The sequence below is a fragment of the Mizuhopecten yessoensis genome, unplaced genomic scaffold (genome assembly GCF_002113885.1).
Source record: "Mizuhopecten yessoensis strain PY_sf001 unplaced genomic scaffold, ASM211388v2 scaffold7725, whole genome shotgun sequence".
Classification (NCBI taxonomy): Eukaryota; Metazoa; Mollusca; class Bivalvia; order Pectinida; family Pectinidae; genus Mizuhopecten; species Mizuhopecten yessoensis.
The window spans coordinates 884,718-909,599 of NW_018407191.1; the positions used below are offsets into that span (position 1 = coordinate 884,718).

The 24,882-nt window shown below is 33.4% G+C and overlaps 2 protein-coding genes across 3 annotated transcripts in view; one reads left to right on the top strand and one right to left on the bottom strand.

Annotated features, from left to right (window-relative positions):
- Positions 1–199: 199 nt before the first annotated feature.
- On the top strand, positions 200–13,247 carry LOC110454251 (dopamine beta-hydroxylase-like). Its single transcript, XM_021503676.1, has 5 exons — positions 200–366; positions 7,630–7,873; positions 8,215–8,314; positions 11,300–11,579; positions 11,883–13,247. The coding sequence occupies exons 1-5, from the start codon at positions 241–243 to the stop codon at positions 12,159–12,161; spliced, it is 1,029 nt and encodes a 342-aa protein (XP_021359351.1). The 5' UTR covers positions 200–240; the 3' UTR covers positions 12,162–13,247.
- A 4,234-nt stretch (positions 13,248–17,481) lies between these two features.
- The window catches only part of LOC110454239 (lachesin-like), a 218,478-nt gene continuing 211,077 nt past the window's right edge, over positions 17,482–24,882 (bottom strand). For both annotated transcript variants that reach the window (XM_021503653.1, XM_021503654.1), the window contains exons 7-8: positions 22,918–23,067; positions 17,482–22,676 (exon numbers count right to left, since the gene is read on the bottom strand). In XM_021503653.1, coding sequence (XP_021359328.1) covers positions 22,573–22,676; positions 22,918–23,067 — 254 coding nt within the window. In that variant the 3' untranslated portion in view covers positions 17,482–22,572. The remainder of the gene's footprint in view (positions 22,677–22,917; positions 23,068–24,882) is intronic.

Consider the following 24,882-nt stretch of genomic DNA (forward strand, 5'->3'; position numbering starts at 1 on the left):
AACTAGCAGCTTTTCACATCACAAGACTCTTCAAGTTCCACGTGTAACATAAAGAGCCCTGCGATAGGTTTAAGCTGCTAGTTTTGTAGTCGGTCGTTAGTCCTTACTTTTTCTTTACTTACCCACCTCACATAAACTTTTCATCTTTTTTATTATGAACGAACATTATACATATATGTTTTTATTTAAGTGACCGCTGCTGAGCTGCAGCATGCTGTCGGGAGACCATACCCGTGTGAGATGTTGCCTGATTCAAAATGTCGAGACATAATTACCGGTTGGCAACCCGGTATACCGGGCTTCTGCCATCCTGGACATATTGGTTTCAGCGTTGGAGCAAGCAGAGTCAGATATGCTACCTTGCAGGTAAGGTCAGACATTTACTGCGATATACTCTACCTTTCATTTGTATACATTAATTATTGCTAATTTTTAGGTAGTGTTGTTTTAAATGAAAAGCACAATACTGGGATACTAGATTCAGTATATATCTATACGATATGCAATAATTCTTGTTTTTTTGGTATCTCTGGTATCTCTGATAAGTGTTTCACAGGAAAAGATTAATATATTCTACAAATCTCTATTTAATTATTTAAAACTTCAATTAGATTAGATGAAACGTGTATTGTTGAATTCCCGAATCATAAAATAATGTCTCATTTACATCGTATTATGTATAATTATATAAACGTACTATAATTACAATAAGTTTATATAATAATCCTAATTTTCATGTGAATGACCGTAGCGACTAAACAACGACTGATCTGAGTACATATTGACTAAATTAGATGATCTGACCACATGGGCTTTTTGAACAATGTTTACTTGCCGAAATATACACAGTCTAATCCTCCTTGCTACTTCCAGTCGCCATTTTGTAAACAGGACATAATCTCGAGCTGATGCGCGTTTTAAAGAGTTTGAAGTATTGCAAAGCTTCTAAACGATCATGCCCAGAACATATCCTCTAAGGATGATGTTTTTGATAAATTTGATATCAATTGTTTACTATATTTCTTTGCTGTATTTCTTTCATTAATTCATAAAAGAGCATATTGATTTTTTCCCCTTCAAACTTTTGTCTTTCAAATGTAAAAACACATTTTTTTGGAAAAAATGTTCTAGTTTCGAGATTATGATCAAACTTCGTCTGCTTCGCAAAAAATCAAGAAAAAATATTTACAATGTATTGATAATGTTTTTGTTAACTCGTTTATTCTTTAAACTATCTTTAATTAATAAATATCAAGATTTTGTGAATTGAAAAGTTGCATTTTTTGACGTAACCGGAAAAGTTCGTGATTAAAAGCTTGTGTGGTTTTTTTACCTTAAAACTATCAGATAAAAGCATAGTGGCATGTAACATCAAGATACAAGATACAAGAATCTTTATTTTACGTTGATTATAGGCCTATGTCATAGTTAACATAAGCTCTCAGGAGCTTTCGACAAACATTTATATATATAAATGGTAAACAATTGTAACAGTGTAAAGGCAAACAACAAATTTTATCATAATATACCTACGTTGGAAGGATTAAGATAAAGAGGCTAAATAATCATGCTGTACATAATTTGGCAGTAAAACAACTTACTTAGTAAAACTTAAAAAGCAGTCTAGAGTGCAGGTGATTGGGACAGTCCCTACCTAACAGCCCTCTGTCCAAAAGTTTTTGTTTTTTTTAAACATAGCGTTTATTTGTAACCTCGAGCACGGGTTTGGTAGCCGTTAATATTGGGAGACGTTTTTAGTATTGTATTGTCTCGGTATGGCTACGAATGCGTTCCCGGTCAGGTAAAGGAGCAGCAAATGTTTTAATTTCAAATATAGCACATTCATGAATTCATAAATGTACAATGTTATTAAAATAATATTCATACAGTGCATGCAAGCTGAAATTAAAAAATCATTGGTTTAAATAACAAGTCATCATTTCCATTAAATTATCCAAATAAATAAGATCTTTATGTCAAAATAAACTTCAGGTTTGTTGAGTATTGTTTAATGTACGTCCTATCGACAGCTATACATGGTCATTTAAGGACGGCCTCCCCCATTTGCGAGATGCATGTGTGTGGTGAGTTTGTGCATACTTGATTTGTGTTTTGGGAGTCTGTGGTATGTTCATGTTTGTCTCTTTGTGATAGCGCAGGACTGATGCTGACTTGATAGTGTACTTTCACTGGAGCATACTGCTAAAGACACATCTTGTTTTACAATCGAACCTCGTTATCTCACCATCTTCAATAGCTAAGGGTTTATAATTTAAATTTGTTCAATTCAACCTTGAGGAATTAGCCTTGTGTTTAATTTCACTCCCATGCCACCTAGCAGAGACACTGTACTAGCAAAACTTTAAACTTTCAAGATTATTTTAGCACTTGTCGCCTATGTATTTCCCTTGGTTATCATTTACAGTTACAATATGGCCAATTTTGTCTACCAACTGATCAAATACAGAAAATGTTTCAGTAGTGTCCTCCTTTGTTTTTTATACAAATCATTACATAGTCGACAAGACAACTTGGTACTGGGCGCCGCCATTATTATTTACATGCACAGGGACTTGGTATTAATTTCTAACCCTCAGTTCACATATATGTGTATTATATAATGTATGATATCAAAAAAAATGTGGACCATAGGATGGTAATTCATGCCAAGTCCCTGTGCCAGGTTCAATAATTTGAAAGTTTAGAGAACAAGGCTAAATCCGCTAAGGTTGAATACATGAATATGTGAATACAAAATGAACGCTTGGCTATAGCAAAGATGAGATGTTACAGGCTGGACAGATAGTGACAACAAACACAGGCTGAAAACATGTATGGGTCTGTTTTTCTTAAGAGAGGCTGTATAAACACATTATGAATATGTAGAATTATGATGGAAGTCCATTTTACCCGAATTACCTGACGTTATTTTCAATATACCTTCAGTCCATCTGTATTTCCACACTGTTCTCTATAAGGAATAGGAATCAATTTGTTTTGGGGTTTTTATTAATCCTCGCAACCCTTTTTAATTTAAGTCATATGCATAAGAAAGGTCTGCCAAATATCTGAGTCTTTGACAACTTCACTACAAACATATAGCAGGAATTGAGCTTTCTATATCCACTGCACTACACTTCATATTATTTGTTGACATTTTTCTAATACAGTACATGGAGTTTCCTCAAAAGATGCTGATAACCAAAAAGAGTCTGAAACCTTAATTTTATCCTTTAGAATACTGTGTTTAAAAAAGAGCTTATGTTCATGTATCTCTTCGATCTACTAAACATCAACAAACAACATTTAAACGCTTCATTCCCTAAACCTGTGATTAAAAGGATTGTAAAAAAATATTCTGTTCAACATTCATATTTACAGTTCAAATCCACTAATACATAAGTTGACATAAAACTGTACTTCAGTATTTTGTGGTCTGATTTTTGACAGCTAAATAAGTCTCATCAAGGGTGTTGACAGGTCAGAAGTTGAAGTTGAAGTAGCCAAAGTTATTTGACTGTAAGAGTTGTACCCCTTTGTTTGCTTTCCTATACATCTTATTCTGGCAGTTTAACATTCATATTTTTATTTTTCCATTTGTTATGCACTTATATACATCTGATGAGAATGGGAGATATTTAAAAATGCACAAAATTCACCAAAAAAGCTGAAAGTTACAAAAGGCCAAACGGTGAAACGTTGAACATTTTACTGTAATATTTGTTTTACTTTCCATGTGGGGAGGATTTTAAATGCATCTCGACTGTTTTATCAATCAATTAATTTTCATTTAGATGGTGTCCCTGATAATTATTTCTTACATAATTTGATATTTGTTTCAAGTTATACTCATACTCTCTGTTTTATACTAGGAACACTTTCTACGTACTCTAAGTATTTGTGCAGTTATGATTGATTGTCTTCCTTTTGATAATATTCCTGTGAGTTGTGTCCCTCATACGATTTCCTCACATTCCTTTCTGTTATATATCGGATATAGTTTGTTATTTCTATAAGTTCCCAGTTTTCTTGTAGATAAAATATGTCATGTTTAGGTGATTTTTGAGAATTGATGGTTTTGCGAAATTTGCTTATTGTTTTGTAAAGTATCAATATTTCTATGTATATAACATATATAGGGTGCTCCCATAGCTACCACTTTCTTTAAAATGTAGATTTTTTTCCCGTTGTTTTTGGAGAGAAAAAAATCCCAAAATTTTCGTCAGTTTTGAAGTTTTGCTTAAACCTTACTATACTGACTACTTGGGGGACACTGAACATACCAAAATAGATCTTTTGCCCCCATTGCAACACACTTGGGATCTTAAATCTTTACTTTCTTTCTTCACTTTCTTTGTCGTGCCGCCTGGGAAGCATGGCGAACACTTTAGGATCACGCTGTCCGTCATCACACGTTGTTGTTGGCGGGAACAGTCACATTTTAGTTTTTCAGATTTTTTTTCGCCACAATTTACCATATCAATTTGTAACTATGCATGTGGCTTAATCATAATAGATTACAGATCAAGTTCGAACCACGTGCCAATATTTTATTTTTTTGCTGGAGAATTTCTCATAATCAACTGTTTGCCATACTTTGTTCGTTACCGCTTGCCACTTAGTATGTGACTTTATCATATTGGATTACAGTTAGAGTCCAAAACCTGTGTCAATATTTCATTTGTTGCTGGAGTTATGGCCCTTTGCACGTAAGAAATCTCATAATTAATTGTTTTCCCGAACTTTTTTTCGCTACCACTTGCAACATCAACTTGTTACTTAATATGTGGCTTTGTCATAATGGATTACAGTTTGAGTTCGAGCCCCGTGTTAATATTCCATTTTTGCTGGAGTTATGGCCGTTTGCACATAGGAAATTATCAAAATTAACTTTATTTTTTACTTATTTTCGCTACCGCTTGCCATGTCAATTTGATATTTTGTTTGTGGTTTTATCATAATAGAATACAGAGTTTGAACAATGTATTTATATTCCATTTTTGACTGCAGTTATGACCCTTTTGCACATAGGAAATTCTCATAATTAACTGTTTTCCATATTAGTTGTAACTTAGTATACATTTATAATGGATTACAGTTGTTTTTCCTTTTTTTTCTTTTTTTTTTCTAGAGTTATGGCCCTTTGAACATAGGAAGTTCTTAATAGTAACTGTGGGTTTTTTTCGCGACGACTTGCCACATCAATAAGTTACTTGATGCTTGACTTTTTCTTAAATGAAGGATTACAGTTCGAGTTCGATCCTCATGTCAAATTCTATTCACACAATACGTGTCATGCACTCATGATACCATCCACATATGAACTTAGGTGTTGTGTTGACGTTAAGCTCCCTCAACCATCCAACACGCAACTGAAAGCATAATGCTTTCCATATGACCAATATGGTGCCCATGATATTTCAAAATGACACCCTTTAATTGTGTGGGTGCACGTGCCGGCAACACATCCACTTCCTTCGAATTGTAGTTTTCTTCTATAGGTGTCTCCTTGACACCCATCCTCATATGACCCTGGCTGTTGCGAGGACATAAATCACCTAATAGAGTACATCCTTTGAAGTTTGATGATGTTTTCAAACCAATGGTCTGGAGCATTACTTGGTTAAGAAGACTGAACGCCTTTTAACAGAGGGTCTCTCTCATAATAATCTGGCTCCCTAGAAGGAGGAGTGGGGTCCCAAATGTGGATTCTACAATTCAATTACTCAACTTGTTGTTAGGACCCCTGCACATCTTTAGTAATCAGGTTTTCCGTCTGTCTATCCTTCTATCTGTTTTTAAGTTCACCTGCCAACTACAAGTGAGCTTTTACCCTGGTGCGGCGTCCGTCCTCTGGCTATCGTCCGGCCCTCGGGCGTCAAATTTTCCCTTTAAACATCTTGTTCTCAATAACCTAGAGGCCTAGAGACCTAGCTAGCTGGTATTGGGTCTGTAGCGTGCTGGGATGAAGGGCTACCAAGTTTGTTCAAATAAATGACCGTGATCTACAGTCAAATGTGCTATATTTGAATAAAGTGGTAATGAGCTTAGCAGCCACATCAATCGCCTAGGTCAGCTTCAAAGTTGCATTAAAAGCAAGTGAGCGACAGGCCCATTGGTCTTCTTGTTTAATTTTTGCACAATATCATCAGTAATATTGTTTGGATTGCTTTCAGACTTTATCCAGTGCTTTTTGGAAGAAAGTGCTTGCTTTGAATAGCTTTTCAGGCCCGGCGGTCAAAAGTCAAATGTCACTGTTACCATGAATAGCAAATTAATTTAGGCACACTTTTCCAATTCTGTTTGGATGATTACACTCAGGCTGTATCAAGTGCTACCTCGGAGAAAGTGCCTGCTTTGGTGCCTTTGTGGTGAAAGGTTAATGTCATTGCTACTTTAGAAAGTATTTGCTTAGGATACAAATTGTAGCTTTTGAGGCATCGATGTCAAAGTTCAAGGTTAATGTTACTATATATAGAAAAACATTTCATGCACAATATTTGGAGCTCTTTTGGGCCGTATGCACTCAGACTTTATCCAGTGTAATAAAATCTTTGGTTAAGCTTTTGGATAGCTTTTCAACCTTTGATATCAAAGGTCAAGGTCAGTTACTATAAATAGAACATCAGTTTGTGCACTGTATTTCGAATTCTGTTGGACTGATTACACTCAGATTTTATCGAGTCCTTCCTGGAAGAAAGTGCCTACTTAAGATAACTTTTCAGGTCCAGTGGTCAAAGGTCAATTGGTCACAATAAATAGAAAATCTATTTAATGTACTAATGCACAATATCTTGATTTCTCTTTGGCTGATTACATTCTTGACTTTATCCAGTGCTTCCTCAAAGAAAGTGTCTGCTTGGGATAACTTTCCATGCCCGGGGGTTAGGTCTCTATCACTGTTACTATATGAATAGAAAATCAGTTTATAAAATGCACTACTTATATTTTGAGTTCTGTTGGGCTGATTACTCTCAAGACTTTATCAAGTGCTTTTATAAAAGAAAACACTTGCTTTCACTAGTGTTTGCTACCTGTATACCTAACCACAGTTTCTTTTAAATATTCAATAAACATAATTATGGAGAATAGTCACAGCGGAATTTCATATATATATATGTATATATAAATCTTATTACCGGTTAGCTTGTAATAATTATGATATTAATAATAATGCGAGGTTCTTATATACCGCTTTATCACAACCTTGTTCGTAGCTCGTCTCAAAGCGGTTCACAAATTATTATCCGTGGTTATTTTGGGCATTTGCAACCACCCAACATGTTTCTCAACTCCCTGAGGAGCATACAGCTTGTGCTGCCATTTTTAGAGCTCATAGATAACATTCAACAATTCCAGCACTGCCCAACCACGTACTCATTTACAGCTGACTAGACTTGAACAAGCAGAGTAAAGTATCTTGCTCAAAGATATAACACATTGCCGTGGATCGAACTCGCAATCTTTCGGTCACGAGCCCGGCGTTCTACCACTAGACTACCGTGCCTATACATTTGCAAACGCAAACAAATCTGGTGAATTTTAATGGAATTAAACATTAAGCAACAAATCATTGCTTTCTTATGACTTCATCAGTTTACATAATTTGATTTTTGAAATTTTATTTAGGTCCACTGGATTAACCCGCTCAGAAGGACAGGCATGACAGACTCATCAGGAATGGCCCTTTACCTTACACCAAATTTACGAGAATTCAATTTATCCCACTTAAGAATAGGCGATATCTCCTTTTCAGTTCCCCCAAAAGAGAAATCGTTTTCATTAACAGCAAATTGTGCGTCTGCATGCACAGCAAAGCATCTGACGGGACCAATAAATGTCTACCAAGGGTTCGATCACATGCATTATACAGGTAATGTTATATTCATTTCTTAAAAATAGAGTGGTATATATAACAAGTCTTAGCGTTTGAAAAGTTTCACTCTTTTACTTTTAACTCATTCACCCTTGACATTTCATAATGATCTAAATTGGAATAGTGCAAATGTGTCTTCAGGGGTGAATGAGTTAAGTACATATAAATATTTTGGGGAAAATTTTCGCGTTGACAAACTTCTGTTATATAAACTTGTATATTTCATACCGTGTACATGCTTTCACGCTGATTTCGTAAACGGGAAAGTATCGAAACATTCCACCCCATGAAAAAGAACAGAAACTTCGTTTAGAACAGTTTTATTTTATTTTTTCCAGGTAGAGAGATCAAATTAACACTAAAACCACAAGGAACGGGACCGGAAAGGACTCTTTGGAATAATCCTTTTTTCTCGTTTCAAACTACTGTGTTTCATAAGTATGTAGAACGTTTATTTTATTTCTGACTAAATAGTCACATCCCATTATCTTTAGTGTGAGCTATTCAAATGAAACCTTTTACCTTCGAAAAAACCAGGATGATACCGAAGGATAAAACATTCCGTAATTCGGAATCAAAACGATAAAACAAGAGCTAACTTTGAACAATGAAAAGATTGACAAGGATACCATTGAAAACGATTACGAGGAAAATAAGACCACGTGTTCTGGAAGGATAAGCGTCTTCTGCGAAAGCAGAACAATTTGTTTTAATATAGCCCGAGTTTTCTCTGGCCCTAACACCAGACTTAGAGATGTTTACATAAAGATGTCTGGTGTGGGGTCAGAGCGCACTGATATATCAAAACGTGGAATTATCTGACACCGTTTGGTATCGGAAAGTTATGAGTTGCTGAAAACAACAATTTACTATGACACAACACATACCTCACATATATCGATAAATATATTTTTTATTGATCCAAATCAGCTCTTATCATCACCTACAGCTGCTAAATTCCGTCAGTAGAGTCCTTGATTTTCAATCCTTCAACATTTCCCACCCGGGCGTAGGTCATAGGGTGACTAATCAGCAAACCGTACTGATCTGGACCGAAAACGGAATATATTATTCTTGTTTAGAAGTTTCCCGGACTGCTATTTTTGTTGTTGATTAATCACTCCCCGATACCAAACGGTGTCGGAGAATTCCATATTTTCATATAGCAGTGCGCTCTGGCCCCACACCAGACATCTATATGTCAAAATGTCTAAGTCTGGTGTTGGGGCCAGATGAAAATCGGGCTAGTTTTAATACTGCATTGCCACACGGGATGCTACACCTGAAATATGATAAACGGAACATTTCTACTCATTTATTTTTTCATAAAGCGTTTGTTTATTATCAATATTATATCAACTGGTGTTCCGTTAATCACTATTTGTATTTAAGAAGTGTGATATCTTTTTTTTTTTAATTATGCAATTATTTTACGAGGGTACCAGCGTTAAAAATGACGGATTCTGCCAGACGTGTGAGTTATATAAGGTATTTAACGTGCATCAAAACGTCAAGATCTCTTAATACTATGGAGTGCGACATCGGTTATGACGTCAGATTTTTATGACGTCACAACTAAGGACAATACCGAACACACACATTTCCTCCTTACTGATTGGTTGTTTTGTTGATAGATATCTCTCAATGTAGTGAAAATAACACTTTTATAAAATCATTTCACTTTATAAAGATCTGAATTCGGTCATCGTTTATGTTCATGTTTATGTTTTGTGAGTGGGTATAGATTTGAAACATTTCAATAAGGAGAAGTAATAAATTTCTATGAGCCTGTATATGCAGTTGCAGAGATGGACATTAAGCGTTCAAATAGAACAAAAAAACTCAAATTATGTTTAATTAATTTAATGGGAGAAAACAAAACATGAAAATAGCTAGGAATTGCATCTTATAAAATATGTGTACCCCACAACTACGTGACCATACTTCATGATAAGACTTGTCCAATACAGAACCTTTCACGTTCAGTATTGGTCATCAACGATGTAAACACACTGTATATGTAATCGTGACGGATGCTGAAAGTCTGTAATTGAAAATGTTAGATGATACATATTTTCCCTACACTCTCATTAGCTGGATCACAATCACGTGGAGGTTAGTGATTTGAGATATTGATACGTCTTGATATTTTCGAAAAACAGCTAGTCAATATTATTTTTATGATGTCATTTCAATTGCGACGATATTATTCTCTCTGGCAAATGCAGTATTTTTCTTCTGACATTGTCATTCTGTCCTTTATTTTAACGATTTAAGCATAATTTAGCGTTTAATAAAACTATTAAGGACTTTTACCTCGGCAAATCCGTGGTGATATAGACCTGAAAGGGTGATATATTTTTCTCGGCTTCGTCTCGGTTAATATCACTTTCTCAGGTCCATGTAACTATATATCCACCTCAACAAAATTTAATAGTTGATAAATAAAGTCATTATGTTAACTGCAAAAGCAAAGATTGAAGCCGTAAGGGATATAAAACATCAATTTGTTAACATGAAGACAACTATCCTGAATTCCCTGTCCAACTGCTAACCAAAACAGTAGATATTCCATGGTGGTCTTTATTTCCAACGTCTCATCAATTTTGTTTTGGATAGAAGCGCAGTGAGACTTGACCAGTGAACTACCGCTGATGAGGTATCCTAGACAGTTTAAGTGATCGGGTGTTCAATGTTCACTGTTGTTGGTATTTATATTTCGTTTTATTTAGTTAGATTTTTTCTTTATTTCTTGTTTTGATATTTTCATTAAAGCGAGTTTAAAAGCTATTTCATGCCGGTAAGGGTTTCCAATTCATAGTTACATTGTTTGGCAATATTTCGGGGATGCTGGAAAGAGACTTTGATGTACATAATCAATGGTTTACTGTAAACTCTAAGAGGAGGAGATATGTTACTAAAAAGAAAAGGGAAGTTGATGATTATAACTTATGATAGCATATCCTATTCTGTGACAGTGCGGGCTTTGCGGTACTCTTTCCAACAGGAAATGTTTCGAATCTTAAAAAAATAGAATATATGTATTCTTTTACGAAAAAGGCTAATTATTTTCGTAATATTGACATTAGGGTGCTTCCTTGAAAATTCTTCTGTGTTGTTTTAAATTGACAACCAGTAAAATGGAAGTTAACAATCCTCATCTGAACTCATGTGACCACAATTGTTTCCAAATTCTTCTTGCAACATCCCAGCTCAAACATTGATTCGATTGAAGGGTCGGTTAATTGCAAAGTAGAATTTTAAAATCTATTACATGAGGTATTATATTTATCTTTTAAAACTTATAAGCGTTATTAAAACCGATTAAAAGGGTATCTCCTCCTTGTTACACCATAAATGCTTGCAGTTTTATATACAAATATAAAAACATTTGCTGAAGATTCTTTACATTTTATGATTCAGAATGGAAAATCCTGTACAGATAAGACCAGGAGATTCGTTACATACGACTTGTAACTATAACACGGAATCGAGAAATAAGACCACATTCTTTGGACAACGTGCAACAGACGAAATGTGCTTTGCTTTCCTGCAATTCTACCCTGCTGAAAACGCATTACAAACTGGGTGTACGAGCGAGGCAGGTTTACCGCAATGTCAAGTGAGGGATTCAAATGCCGTGATCGACGGCTGTAGAATGTCCTTTACGTCAAGTCCAGATCTTGAAGTCATGAAAAAATTCGTAAGTATTTCATTTTTTCTCCACTTAACAATTTTACTTTCGCTAGAATAAAAAAAAACCCGAACAATATAATTTATTTTTCTTCACTTTACTATTTTACTTTCGCTAGAAAAAGACCGAAAAAGATATTTCATTTGCCTATCAAGTTAAATCAATTTCAAAACTGAGCGGCATCGGGTCGGGTTATATCTTTCAGGTTTTGATATCCATCTTCTTTGTGGATTTGTCAACTATTCTAGCTGTAGTCCACTTTGATCTATTGTAGTATTTGTTGTTTATTCGTAATCTATTACGTTTTAACAGCTGAAAGACAACTGCAACCCATTACAATGCCTCAAAGAGTGTATAAATGTGGTAAAAGCCATCAGAAAGCATCCATGCTTCCGGAAAGAAAATATCAGAAAACTAATAGAAGAAAGACTAGTTCAAATGAATCTTTTTGAATCGCTAGCCCATTTCCATTCATGTGACGTAGAAATAGCTAAGGAGGAAGCAATGTGCCAAGGTATTCAAGCTAGCCCAAGTGTAAAATCCACAAGGTGTCTCTGTAACAAACGGCCATACCTTAGGTGGATACAGTGACATTTTAAAGATAAAATGGACATTGACCTTAACGGGTTATATGGGAAATTAACCATAACGGATAATATGGTATATTAACCATAACTGATAATATGGTCTATCATACTTAACGGATAATATGGACATCAACCTTAACGGATAATATGGTATATTAACCAAAACGGATAATATGGAGATTAACCTAAATAGATAACATAGACATTTACCTTAGCGGATAATATTGACACTAACGGATAATGTGGTTTATTAACCTTAACGGATAATATGGTTTATTAACCTTAACGGATAATATGGACATCAACCTTAACGGATAATATGGACATAAACCTTAACTGATATTATAGAAATTGACCTTAGCGGATAATATAGACAACTACTCTGTTGAATGAAATCCCCATGAAATATTGGATGCACTTCCCATGGGTACAACAAACAACGGAATTTCTTCTCGAACCAACACTCTCTCCCCTGATTTTTTTCATCATGAGGATCGATCAAATATCAACAAACACAAATCTTGACATAATGTGTGCACGATTCTTACAAGATTATATCATGAAGATTTTGAAAGCTGAAAAGATATTTTCATTCCAGTCCTTTATATCAATACGACAAAATGCAAAACTTGAACGAAACAAATATAATAAATTTGTTATACGATCTCATGCATCTACGTTATCAAATTATAGCATTTTATTATATCGATAGGAGATAAAATGATGCATTTATGCCGTCATCATGATGTAATTTACTTCATATGTCAATATGCAAATAAAAATGTATTACTGTAGCATTACAGTGACGTACATCAAAGATATATGCACAGTTGCTACAAGTCATAATAAAGGGATGTTTACACATGTATGCATCTTATTTAGTCTGAGTGTTTTAAATTATTTAATATCTATCTTAAATGTGATATTGCAATTAAATTAAATTACATCTTTGATATTAAGATGGAGAAAGGTGACCAGACATAAATGAAGAATTTTACTTCTATTCTGTAACACTGTATACTGTTTATGTGGTACACAAACGAGGAGTTAAAGTTATTTCATACAGCGTCATGTAAGTGTATATGGTTTGTAATGGGCTCATAACTTTCCTCAAAATGAATAAAGTATGGAAGTTGCTTCGTTAACTCATGTCAAGAACAATGTCAATAATTACCTTTGCGGAAAATTATTTGTCGAAAATATTGTTGATTTTGTCTGAAATGTAACTTTTGTCCGCATAATTTGAGTGGCACAAAATTGCGATGAAAAATTATATGAATGAAAAACACTTAACTGTACGTGCATACCTTAAGTATCCATGTATTCACTTTTATCGCAAAAAATGTAAGAAAATGAGTCAAATCTCCAGAATAATGGCATATATTTCCATTGAATAAATCACAACTGAGCACAAGGCTGACTGAGGTTGGTAAAAAGCATGCAAAGCAAGTGAGATTTTTACCTGTACGCCATTCACTACAGATTCTCACTCAAATAATCTAGATTGACTTGTATCAATAGCCTTGTTAGCTTTATGAATTATTGTAAAAATTTACAATCAAAATACATGCCATCATTCTTGAGATTTGAAGCATTTTCTTACATTTTTCTGGATAGTAGTTAATACACGGATACTTTAGAAATACATGTACAGGTAAGTTTCATGAATTGTAATATTAAATGCAATTTTGTGCCACTCAAATTCTGCATTCAAAAGTTACTTTTCTGACCAAATCAACAATATTTGCCACAAAAAAAAATCTGCAAAGGTAATTATTGACATTATTTTTGACTTGGATATACCAAGCAACTTCTGGTTTTTTTTTCATTTTTAGGAATAGTTGTGAGCCCTTTGACAAACATTTGTTACTATATACACTGACATGAGTCCGTATGAAATACCTTAAGGTTCCCTTTTTACCATGTATATTCTGCACATTTAATACAAAACAAAAGTGAAGCTTTTGTTTCTTCGTTTCTGTACCATGGAACACTTGTGTGGCTAACAGATAAGGCATCATTACTTGTTTCTGTGCTGTGGTGTACTTTTGTGTGATCACGAACGGCCACTAAAAGCTAGTGAACGAACAAATATAGCATGGTCGCTTTTGGCTAGACAGAAACATAAAAAGTGTGTAACGTAAAATTGTACCTTGCGAATGTAACGTGGTATTAAACCGAAGTATAAGTGCTTCGTTTGCGTATCACACACAGTGTACCGTGAAACAGAAACGTTGTACAGTATAAATGACACGTAGCGTTACCGAGGATGTGCCTGTATTAATTAAACAGGCATTGGACATTTGGATAAGATTTGTTTTAATGTCCAGATGATATAAAATAGAGGTTTCAATTTGATATGATTTTTTTTTTATTTTTTTTTAGAAATTTGCAGTTCTGCAATGTTTTAATTTACCAGGTATCTTACATTTCACTTTCTCGCAATTGGCATTCTAAACAGAGACAGTCGTACTTGATTGTTATTTATATATAAGTTGAAGTGATCTAAACAAATCTTATTGATAATTACAGAATGACAACTGAGACTCTGTCGCTATCCATATCATTATGATGCTATAAATACCGTTAGTGTGAAAATAGGTACTGAATGCGAGCACCGAGTCATGATTCAAAACATTTTACATACATTGACATCTTAAATATCTGGAACAAATATTCTATAATGTGTATTTGTATACATGTATGTGTGGTCGGAAGTCAGAATAATTACCATACAATTACACTGCATTAGCATAATTAATGATGCTTATAACATGTCATATGAAGTTCGTGGTTTGAAAATCATGTAATTTCTTTCATGTCCAAAGGTCAATATATTCTACCTTCAAAGATTAAATGTTTCATGTTATACGAGTCTTTATAAGGTAATGAAATTGTTTGACTTATATACTGCAAATGACATATCTGGGTTTCATTAGTGATAATTTGAAATAAAGGTAATTTGCTTTGATTGTTTTCCGACAAAAATAGAACGAAATTATGGTTACTGATTTTTACTTGAATGGTCGCAGAATAACGGGATCAAAACAAATAATTTATACTAGAAAGAATACGGTTTCATACATAACATCTAAAACACTTTTTTGAATTAGTGCTTATATATAATGCTTTGAGCGACCTGATTCCTATGATTGGTATTTTAAGAGATATCAATTTATGAACATGCTTTGTGTTACACTAGACACTTTGACACTATATGAGGTGACAGAACCAAAATTGGATCACCAAACCAATTTTTTTATTCATTCATTGGAAATTCTCTAGATGAATTATATTGGTTTAAGGTTGTATCCACAAAAGAATATTTCTATATTCAGAATTTATTCCTAGAGTTCAAAACAAAATACATAGTCCTAGCACGCGCCGTTTATGAGTTTGAAATACGCCTTCTTAAGCTTTTTATGCTTCTTATCTGAACTTTAAAATTAATCATCTCTAGACTAAATATGATGCATAACTATATATTATACAGTATTGTAATAACTTAACTGTTGACGTAATTGTTGATTTAAGAGTAACTTTGTAAAGAGTGATCCGATTTGGGTACTGATCCGATTTGGATTCTGTCTCCTTGCCTATGTAGATATAAAAAGATGATGAAGCCATTCATATGAAGTTAAATACTGTACATTGCTTCTTTGAATTAAATGTATTGGAGTATTATATATCAACCTCCTATCAATTTTTTACACAAAAAAAAGTGTTATCGTGCATTAACTGCAATACTAATGCCAGGAAAAGGAAAAGAATGTTATGTAAAATTGTTGCCAAAAGTATTCATTTGTTGTTCCCATATTTCGTGGCTTAATAACAATTGATGAGAAGGTTTAAATGTTTGTTAAAATGTAGAAACAATATATGAAATATTCGGCTATTAGATGATATGAACTTTTAACAATTTAGTCCTTGTATGGAATTTAGAGTCGATATTAAGAATTAGTAGGAGTTACATCCCCTTCGACACAAAAACGGAAAGAAAATAGTTAGAACGTCCAACAAATCCTCTTACAACTCCACGCTATTTGCCGGCTAAATATGAACTCATCAATCATCTGCCATTGGGTAAGTATGAGTTGCTTCAAAAATGGTCTACTGTCTGCATGTGACTATTGTAAATGACAAAATATTGGTTATCACCGTCCTTTTCATGAATATCCTTTATGATAACATCATTGGATCAGGAACTCTCCATATTTATATATGCAAATGAGAATATCACTTTCATAAAATAAAGTTAGATTTTTTTTTCTATACCAGTTAACATATGTTTATGCTCTGTTGCAGCTGCTTTTTTATCTAGATTTTGACTCGCAGAACGCTAACAACAATTATATTATACTTGTTAAATATGCTTCGTTCCTTATGTTCGCATTTAAGCAATTATTCATTATATGGACCTTTAGTTAATGATTTTTGTCAACTGTTCGAATTACCCTAACCTATAAGCATGCGTCTTGTGTGAATTCAACTTGAATAAAGACATTTTCGTTAAAATTCAGATTTTGTTTAGGTACATGTAAGACACTGTACATGTAAAAATTATATTTAAATCGGGTTTGCTTTTTATTTGAGAACAATTCTGCTGAACAGTTGCTCCATCATCAAAATGGACATTCGACGATAGCCAGTTGTTTAGCAATGATCTTACACTGTACAAACTTTCTTCTACATTAGAAACAAAATCCTGATTTAGTTGATAAACAAAAACATTTGTTCGATTTAGGAAATGAGAAATGTAACATTTCTGTTATTATTTAGAGAAATTATGAAACAAAATATGCATATACACCAACAGTCAATGTTTCGGTACAACCAACCAAGAACGTGTTATTTTACCTAATGTATTTAACATCATTTCTCCTCACGCGCTCGAGTTTCCCTGATCATATTTTCCTTATCCGGAGACTTTCTACTAACACTGGCAAAAGACACCACAATTGAGTTCCGAGAGGCTGAAGCAAACGAGAGCAATGGCGAGTCAACCCAATCATCTGAACTATTGTGGTATTGTTTATTTCGGCAGAATGAACTATTTATAACCCTTGTGTTAGGGAAACAAGATGATGTTTTGCTCCTCGATTCACCCTCGTGAAACATTATCTCCAATTCAAATTTGAGATTATTTTTCAATAGGCTTGGCGGCACACTAGTAACATGAAATATTGATTCGAAATGTTATAAATGTGACATCAGAGTACATTTAATATGACGTCATTGTCACCAAGCAAGTGTAATGGTCTCATATGGTCTCGTATATAGTGAAAACATAAGGTGAGTGTAAAAATAGAAATATAACATGGAACTTATCATTCAGACCTTCTTTATTTCAGCAGCATGTCATAATACGATATTTACAAGCATAGCTCGCTTAACGACATATGTCTCTCACATCATACATATCTAAGTTTTAATTATGTGGGGTGATGTAAATAAAATGCGCTATCAGCATTAACTTCGGGATATATTTCTGAAATCTGACAATTCCCAATTATATTAGACTTACAATGTGAAATTGAATTATTTTCATTAAAAATGCAACCAAGAAATGTCACAAGTTGATATAAACTCACACATTTATAAATTCTTTTAATTTTCACACTCACAACTCATCAATGTCTTCTTAAATAACAATCTAACATTAAACATTTAGTCCGTATTCTACCGATATGAATGGGAAAATCAAAACAGATGTTACATTATTTATAACTGAAATAAAAACTTCCATTTCCATTCGTTAAATCTGCCATATAAACCTATATACTATCACATCAACAATGCGCTATTAATAAAGATACAATGTTCTTAACAAATTATAAATTAAGGTTATCCAGATACGATGCTAATATAATATAACTGAAATAAGATTAATTGACCTAACTTATATTTTCCTTTTTATTTTTTATTTCGGTAGTGTGCCTCAACGTTTTTTTCATAATCATATCAAATTCGAAAAAAACACACCTGTTGTTTCAAATTTAGAAAAGAAAAAATAACCTCTATTGATAATGTTCTTTTCAATTGATAAAAAACGAACTCAACTTTTCTAACAATTTATTTATACCTTCGTCTCAAATTCATATGTAAAAATATTTTTTCCAAAAGTTCTTTTGCAAAAAATAACAAGTTAATGTTGTTTTCCACGTAAAAAGGAATTGATTAGATATAATGTACAACAGTCAACAGGGATTTTTGAGAAATTGCGGAATAATAAGATTTTGAGAGTTTAGACTGTAACCATGGCAGTAAGAAACACATGAATACATTCGTTTTTATTGTAGTATAAATCAACTGCTTTGTGGTGTCACACCATTCTTTTGAATCAGTATATACGTCATATACAAAATTTAATCTCTGGGTTTTATTACATTAATTAGAGGAACAAACACAGCACTAACAGATGAAACAGCTAACGTTGTTTTATACCTCTGGCAACATTTTTTTTTTATTCTTAATACGGTACTACACTCATTATCAACTTTTGTATGGCAAATGATCAGCTTTGTTTGGAATCAAGTATGATAATATATTTGTACAAACAACTTAATTGAGTTGAAACAATAGTATCAAGCTTAATCAACACAAAGTGACATGCTGATATTTACATTATTATCATGCATACATGATAAGTATTGCAGTCAATGACGTAAATTTCTAAATATGGAGGAAAAAAAAGTTTAATTGATTTCAATAATATCACCTGATAACTTTATTGTAAAAAATCTTAGTATGTTCGATTTTAATGCATGCTAAAATAAAACAACACTGTTGCAAGAAAAATACTAGTCATTTTAATACATTTTGAACTCGCTTACGCTTCTTTCGCTTACAACTTATTAGAAGGCAAATGTGCAACGGCTTTGTCATCCTTATAACGAGATCAAGGAAAGACAAGACTCAAACAGTGTACTTGGGTTGGATAAATGAAAACGTTTAAAGCATCTTGTTAAATGAAATCTCGGGATATTGTTTTTTTTTTACAGAAAATTTAAAAATATACTGACATCGTAACACTACCCACTTAGTGTATTGTGACATCGTAAAACTGCCAGTATAATGGCATCATGACACTTTCCGATCAATGTCTTAGGACATCGTTAAACTACCCCTTTAAAAACATTATGACATTTCAAGATTAATGACATCTTGAAACCTCCTGCTTGATGACATTTTAAGACTTTCTTTTTAATGATAACGTGAAAAGACCAGTGTATAATATCGTGAAACTACTCGTTTTTAAACATAGTGAAATCACAATTTTGATATCGAAAAACTGTCACTAACTTAAAATCGTTCAAAAACCAGATTACTGACATTATGACACTTTTAACATTATAATGACATCGTTAAGTTAATTATTTACCGCGAAAAAAGTATATATTATTGAACAATTGAAAATGTGGTATGATTGTTATACTTTAGGTACATACACCATTTAATAATATAAGAAAAAAAATATCTGTTTACTGTTTCATTCGATCAAACATTTCCTATATTGAAAAAAAATACAGCGTGCTGTAAACTTTATGTACAATATCGGTATGCAGTATATATATAATTGCTTGTTTGAGGAAAGGTAATTAAGGCAAAGGGAACCATCAAGTTAAACTCTAATAATACCATCGTCAAATATTTGCTGAAGCCCTTTTCAAAAGAAGTATTATAAATGACATTTGTTGCCATGCATTTTACAGAATTACAGTTGTACGAAATTTTAATGTTTGAAAATAAAATAAAAAAGTAAACAACAAAAAAACAGGAGGACGAACTGAGGACCATTATATTACAAAACCTACGCTTCATAAACTTTGTCATCTAAGATATATGACTCTGTCCTAATAATGTCCAATTTGTTGACAGCACATCCCATTAAAACATGACAGGGGAAGTTACTCTAAGCCAGAAAACCTCATTTGGTTGTTTCCTCCAATTGAAAACAAAATCTGAGTTGAGCACTTCTTCGCGATTAAAACTGATGCAATGGTACCCTTTGCCTTAACACAATAAAGAATTAATCAGGAATGTGAAGGAACTATGACAGAGGGTAAGAAGATACATAGGCAATGAACATTTAATAGATACAGATAACATCAAAACAGCGGTAGTCAATAGTCTTGCATACTACTTAACATTTCTTTGATCCTATCATTAAATATTATTTTAAACAAATTTCTCATCAGTTTAAATCTATCATTAACCATTTGCTCACAAACTTACTCAAACATCAAACTTCTATATTGATAATATTATGATGCATAACAAAACATGAACAGGCTTATATTACTTAATTCAGCCAATCGCGTCCTTTAAATAGAACATGTGACAGTACAAATACCAGCTCCACTGACATTATACTGTAAAAGTGGTAATTTTTGCGTGCGGAAATGTTCACGTTAAGACTCTTGAAACAAATTGCTATGTGGAAATTTTCGCATTAAAAAATGTAAGAAACTTATATATCCTATAAAACTGGGCTTTATATAATTCATTAATATTTATTCGCGAACAGATATTTTCCCGCTAATTAACTCCACGCGGAAAACGCGAACATTTCCTCACCGCTAAAATGTCAACTTTTACAGTAAACTGAATGAACAGCAAGGGCGTTGATAGAGAAACACATTTTTATACTTGAAGTTTCTTCTTTATACATTGTATGCACCAACTGTTACATGTTCATGCATATAATACAATATACTTTTTTTATTGTCATTGTAGAAGGGAAACCCGATTATTTGTTTCCCCATGACAAGTTTCACGATGGAGAATAATATGAATAGTATTGAACAATTGTTAAAACGTGAGTTCAACTGCGTAACTAGAACAAATGTGTTGTTTTGTTGATAAACATATAAAAAGTATGCAAAATATGAACCACATTCTCTCTTAAGTCATTACAGCTTACATACTTAAGTCATTCTATATTCCACATGACAGTCATTTGCATATTTTTTTTTATAATTTTTACACATTCACACACTATCATTATTATATAAACACTTCTATTTACAATGGAACTTTCATCCTTAACGCTTACTTATTTGCTCTTTACATAGTGTTAATTAATTACACAATTCTATAAATAATTAATTCGTATGACAATCGCACTCACACATGTTGATCGTGGTGGGACAAGATGTACGGTAACATACATGGAACGGTTCACGCTGAAGTCGTAATCACAACTGGCTTAAGACTTGTAAGCGACATATATAAAATACTCAATGTAACTTGTGCCAAGCTGTGTGACTAGCTTGATCTGTATGACAATGTAAGTTGATACTTTATACTGAAAAAAACACATCGGACAAGTTTCTATTTAATGTTTATTTTCTGCAAAAAGCCGACCGTACTAAATATTTGATGATTAGAAACAGAGAATGTCTTCAAGCAATGTATGCATATTTTAAAATAAACATATATTAACATAAAAATGTCATGGAGTCTTAATTGTTTATACAAGTTAAGGATAGATTTCTTTCAAACATATCTAAAACGAACTGCTTTCGACAGTCCCTCAAAGTTGTCGTATATGTAGAAGTTTTCCTGCTAAAAAAATGAATACGATAGTTTTATAAGTATTGTTTAGTTCAAACAACAAACTGTGCGGAATTTTGGAAAATCTACAAATGTTTACAATCTTAAAGGACAGAAGGAAATAATATCAAAATAAATTTTGAGCAATCACACGTTTCACACAGTTTTTGAATTACCGTTTTCATGTTTTCAGTGTCGACAGAATACGTTAACGTGACTTAAAACATTGGCACGGTCTTCTTTTTTGTACATATAAAATACATTTTTCAAACAGAGCATAATCAAAGGAAATCTACTCCGTATATATCAACTTCTCTATAAAGAGTATGATCAACGGGGGCTTTCTTTATTTATGAATTACAACTTTTCTATAAAGAGTATGATCAACGGGGGCTTTCTTTATTTATGAATTACAACCTTTCGATGAAGAAGGTTATCAAAGGGAGTCTACTCTACACATAGAATGAGGACCTTTCTAAAAAAGAGTGTGATCAAAGGGAACCTACTCTAACATTTAGAAATAAACCAAATCTCCAAGGTACAGTTGAAACTCTGCATACATTTGTTACGTACATCAACAATAAGGAAAGTAAAACAAAAATATTGGGATACATCTTAAACATTTTGAAATGAATGCAGCTGTAGATATTCGCAAAGGTTAGAACATACCTTATATTGATATCGATGTGATAAACAATGACGTAAGAGAATGGTTAAACAGTGTACAGGAATGTTTGTAGTAGTTGATGATAAACATGAAGAAATACTGATAATCGATGGATACATGGTGATGAGTTTAAATGATATGTACAAATGGGAAGTTGGTTATAAAGGTCACGCATGTGTCATGATGCAAATGGTCACCTACAGGTGTCAAACACAATCGATAGAAGAGCCAAAAGGATCACTAGACCGGATGCGTAGAACGTGTGTCCACCATTGCCTTGTTGACTCGGATATAAACCTGTAACACACGAAAAACAAAATATGTGATATAAAAGAAATCTTTTTTTTTTACATGATTGACCCATTTTACTAATAAATGCGGCCTTCTCAAAAATATCTTTTATTTTTCAAACATTTAGAACAAATAATCACTTCCATGAAAATTATCGAACCTAATGATACGTAATCTTTTTTTTCTGAACAGATAAAAAAAAACATAGGTACCACTACAGTAAGGCGGTGTGGTATTGTATTCTTACCCTGATTATGATAGTCCGGCTGAGTGTCGATCCTATGGATAGAAATAGAGTCTACACCACCATTGTTTTGTTGGTTCTGCCGAGGCTGCTGTTGTTCAAAGGTTCGATCTGTAGTGGTTGTTGCTGGATCAGTCTTGGGGGGCAAGTACTCTACAAAATAATAAAAAGGAAGGTGTAGCTCTAGCTGAATAAACATTCGCAGGACAGTATATAACTTGGCTGGGAGGTAGCTGTATGTAGACAGGTTGTAAGATACTGTTTCATAAGTGTGTTATACTCCTAATGAAGAAAAAAGTCATGAACATGAACGTATGATCTAGATATATTTTTGAAATGTCAGGGTATTTCGTCAGGTTGTGTTTACGTACTTAGTCGCTATCCATTGAAGGCGGGTTTCCCCTGTAACATATTCGACACAAAGTTTACTTGATTCAACAGATATAAAACATATAAAACAGTATACAGCAGTGCACTCAATTTATCAAGTACGTGCTTTAACAAATCGTCAGTCAACGCACTCATTTAAGTTATCTTAATGCATATCAATGTATCAGTCTACTCATTAATAAAGTGAGTTATATTTGTTTCATACTATCAATTAGTATTGCGGTACTTAATTTACCAAGTGACTAATTCTACATATCATACAACAGTGCACTCTATTAAATCAACTATAACAAAAAACACTTCTCAGTGCACTCAATTTAGTGATTTATACCACAAACAATATACCAGTGCACTTAGTTATTACTGCTTACCATACCACGTGAACACAGTTTAGTGATTTCTACCACAAACCATACACCAGTGAACTCATATTCGGGATTCTTTTTAACATCGTTGATCAGCTCGTTTCAATTCTTGTTACACATTATCCCAATCAGTTTTGCGAGTGTTCCCTTTTACAAACCATGCATCAGAGCTTAAGAGATTCTTGTTTCTGATCATATTTCAGCGCAACTTAGAGCGTTCCCTTTGGCAAATCATGCGTCAGAGTGTTCAATTGACCATTTTGTACTTCCTGTTACATATTAGCACGTACTAAAGCACTCAACTAAGTGAATACAATGTACACATCATACATCAGTGCACTCAGTTTAGTGAGTTATTCCTGTGTATACACCATACATCAGTGCATTATATTTAGTGAGTTATTCCTGTGTATACACCAACGTCAGTGCATTATATTTAGTAAGTTATTCCTGTGTATACACCATACGTCAGTGCATTATATTAAGTGAGTTATTCCTGTGTATACACCAACATCAGTGCATTATATTTAGTGAGTTATTCCTGATTATACACCATACGTCAGTGCATTATATTTAGTGAGTTATTCCTGTGTATACACCAACATCGGTGCATTATATTTAGTGAGTTATTCCTGTGTGTACACCATATATCAGTGCATTATATTAAGTGATTTATTCCTGTGTATACACCATACATCAGTGTATTATATTAAGTGAGTTATTCCTGTGTATACACCAACATCAGTGCATTATATTTAGTGAGTTATTCCTGTGTATACACCAACATCAGTGCATTATATTTATTGAGTTATTCCTGTGTATACACCAACATCAGTGCATTATATTTAATGATTTATTCCTGTGTATGCACCATACATCAGTGCATTATATTTAGTGATTTATTCCTGTGTATACACCAACATCAGTGCATTATATTTAGTGAGTTATTCCTGTGTATACACCATACATCAGTGCATTATATTAAGTGATTGTTTTTTGTGAACACATCATCCACCAGTGCACTCAGTTTAGTGAGTGATTCCTATGTACACATCATGCACCAGTGGACCAGGTTTACTGAGTTATTTTTCTGTACTCATCATACACCAGTGCACTCAGTTTTGTGAGTGTTTCTTGTGTTTGCATCCTACATCAGTGCACTCTAGTAAGTAAGTAAGTGATTCATCTGAACACAGCATAAACAAGTGGACTC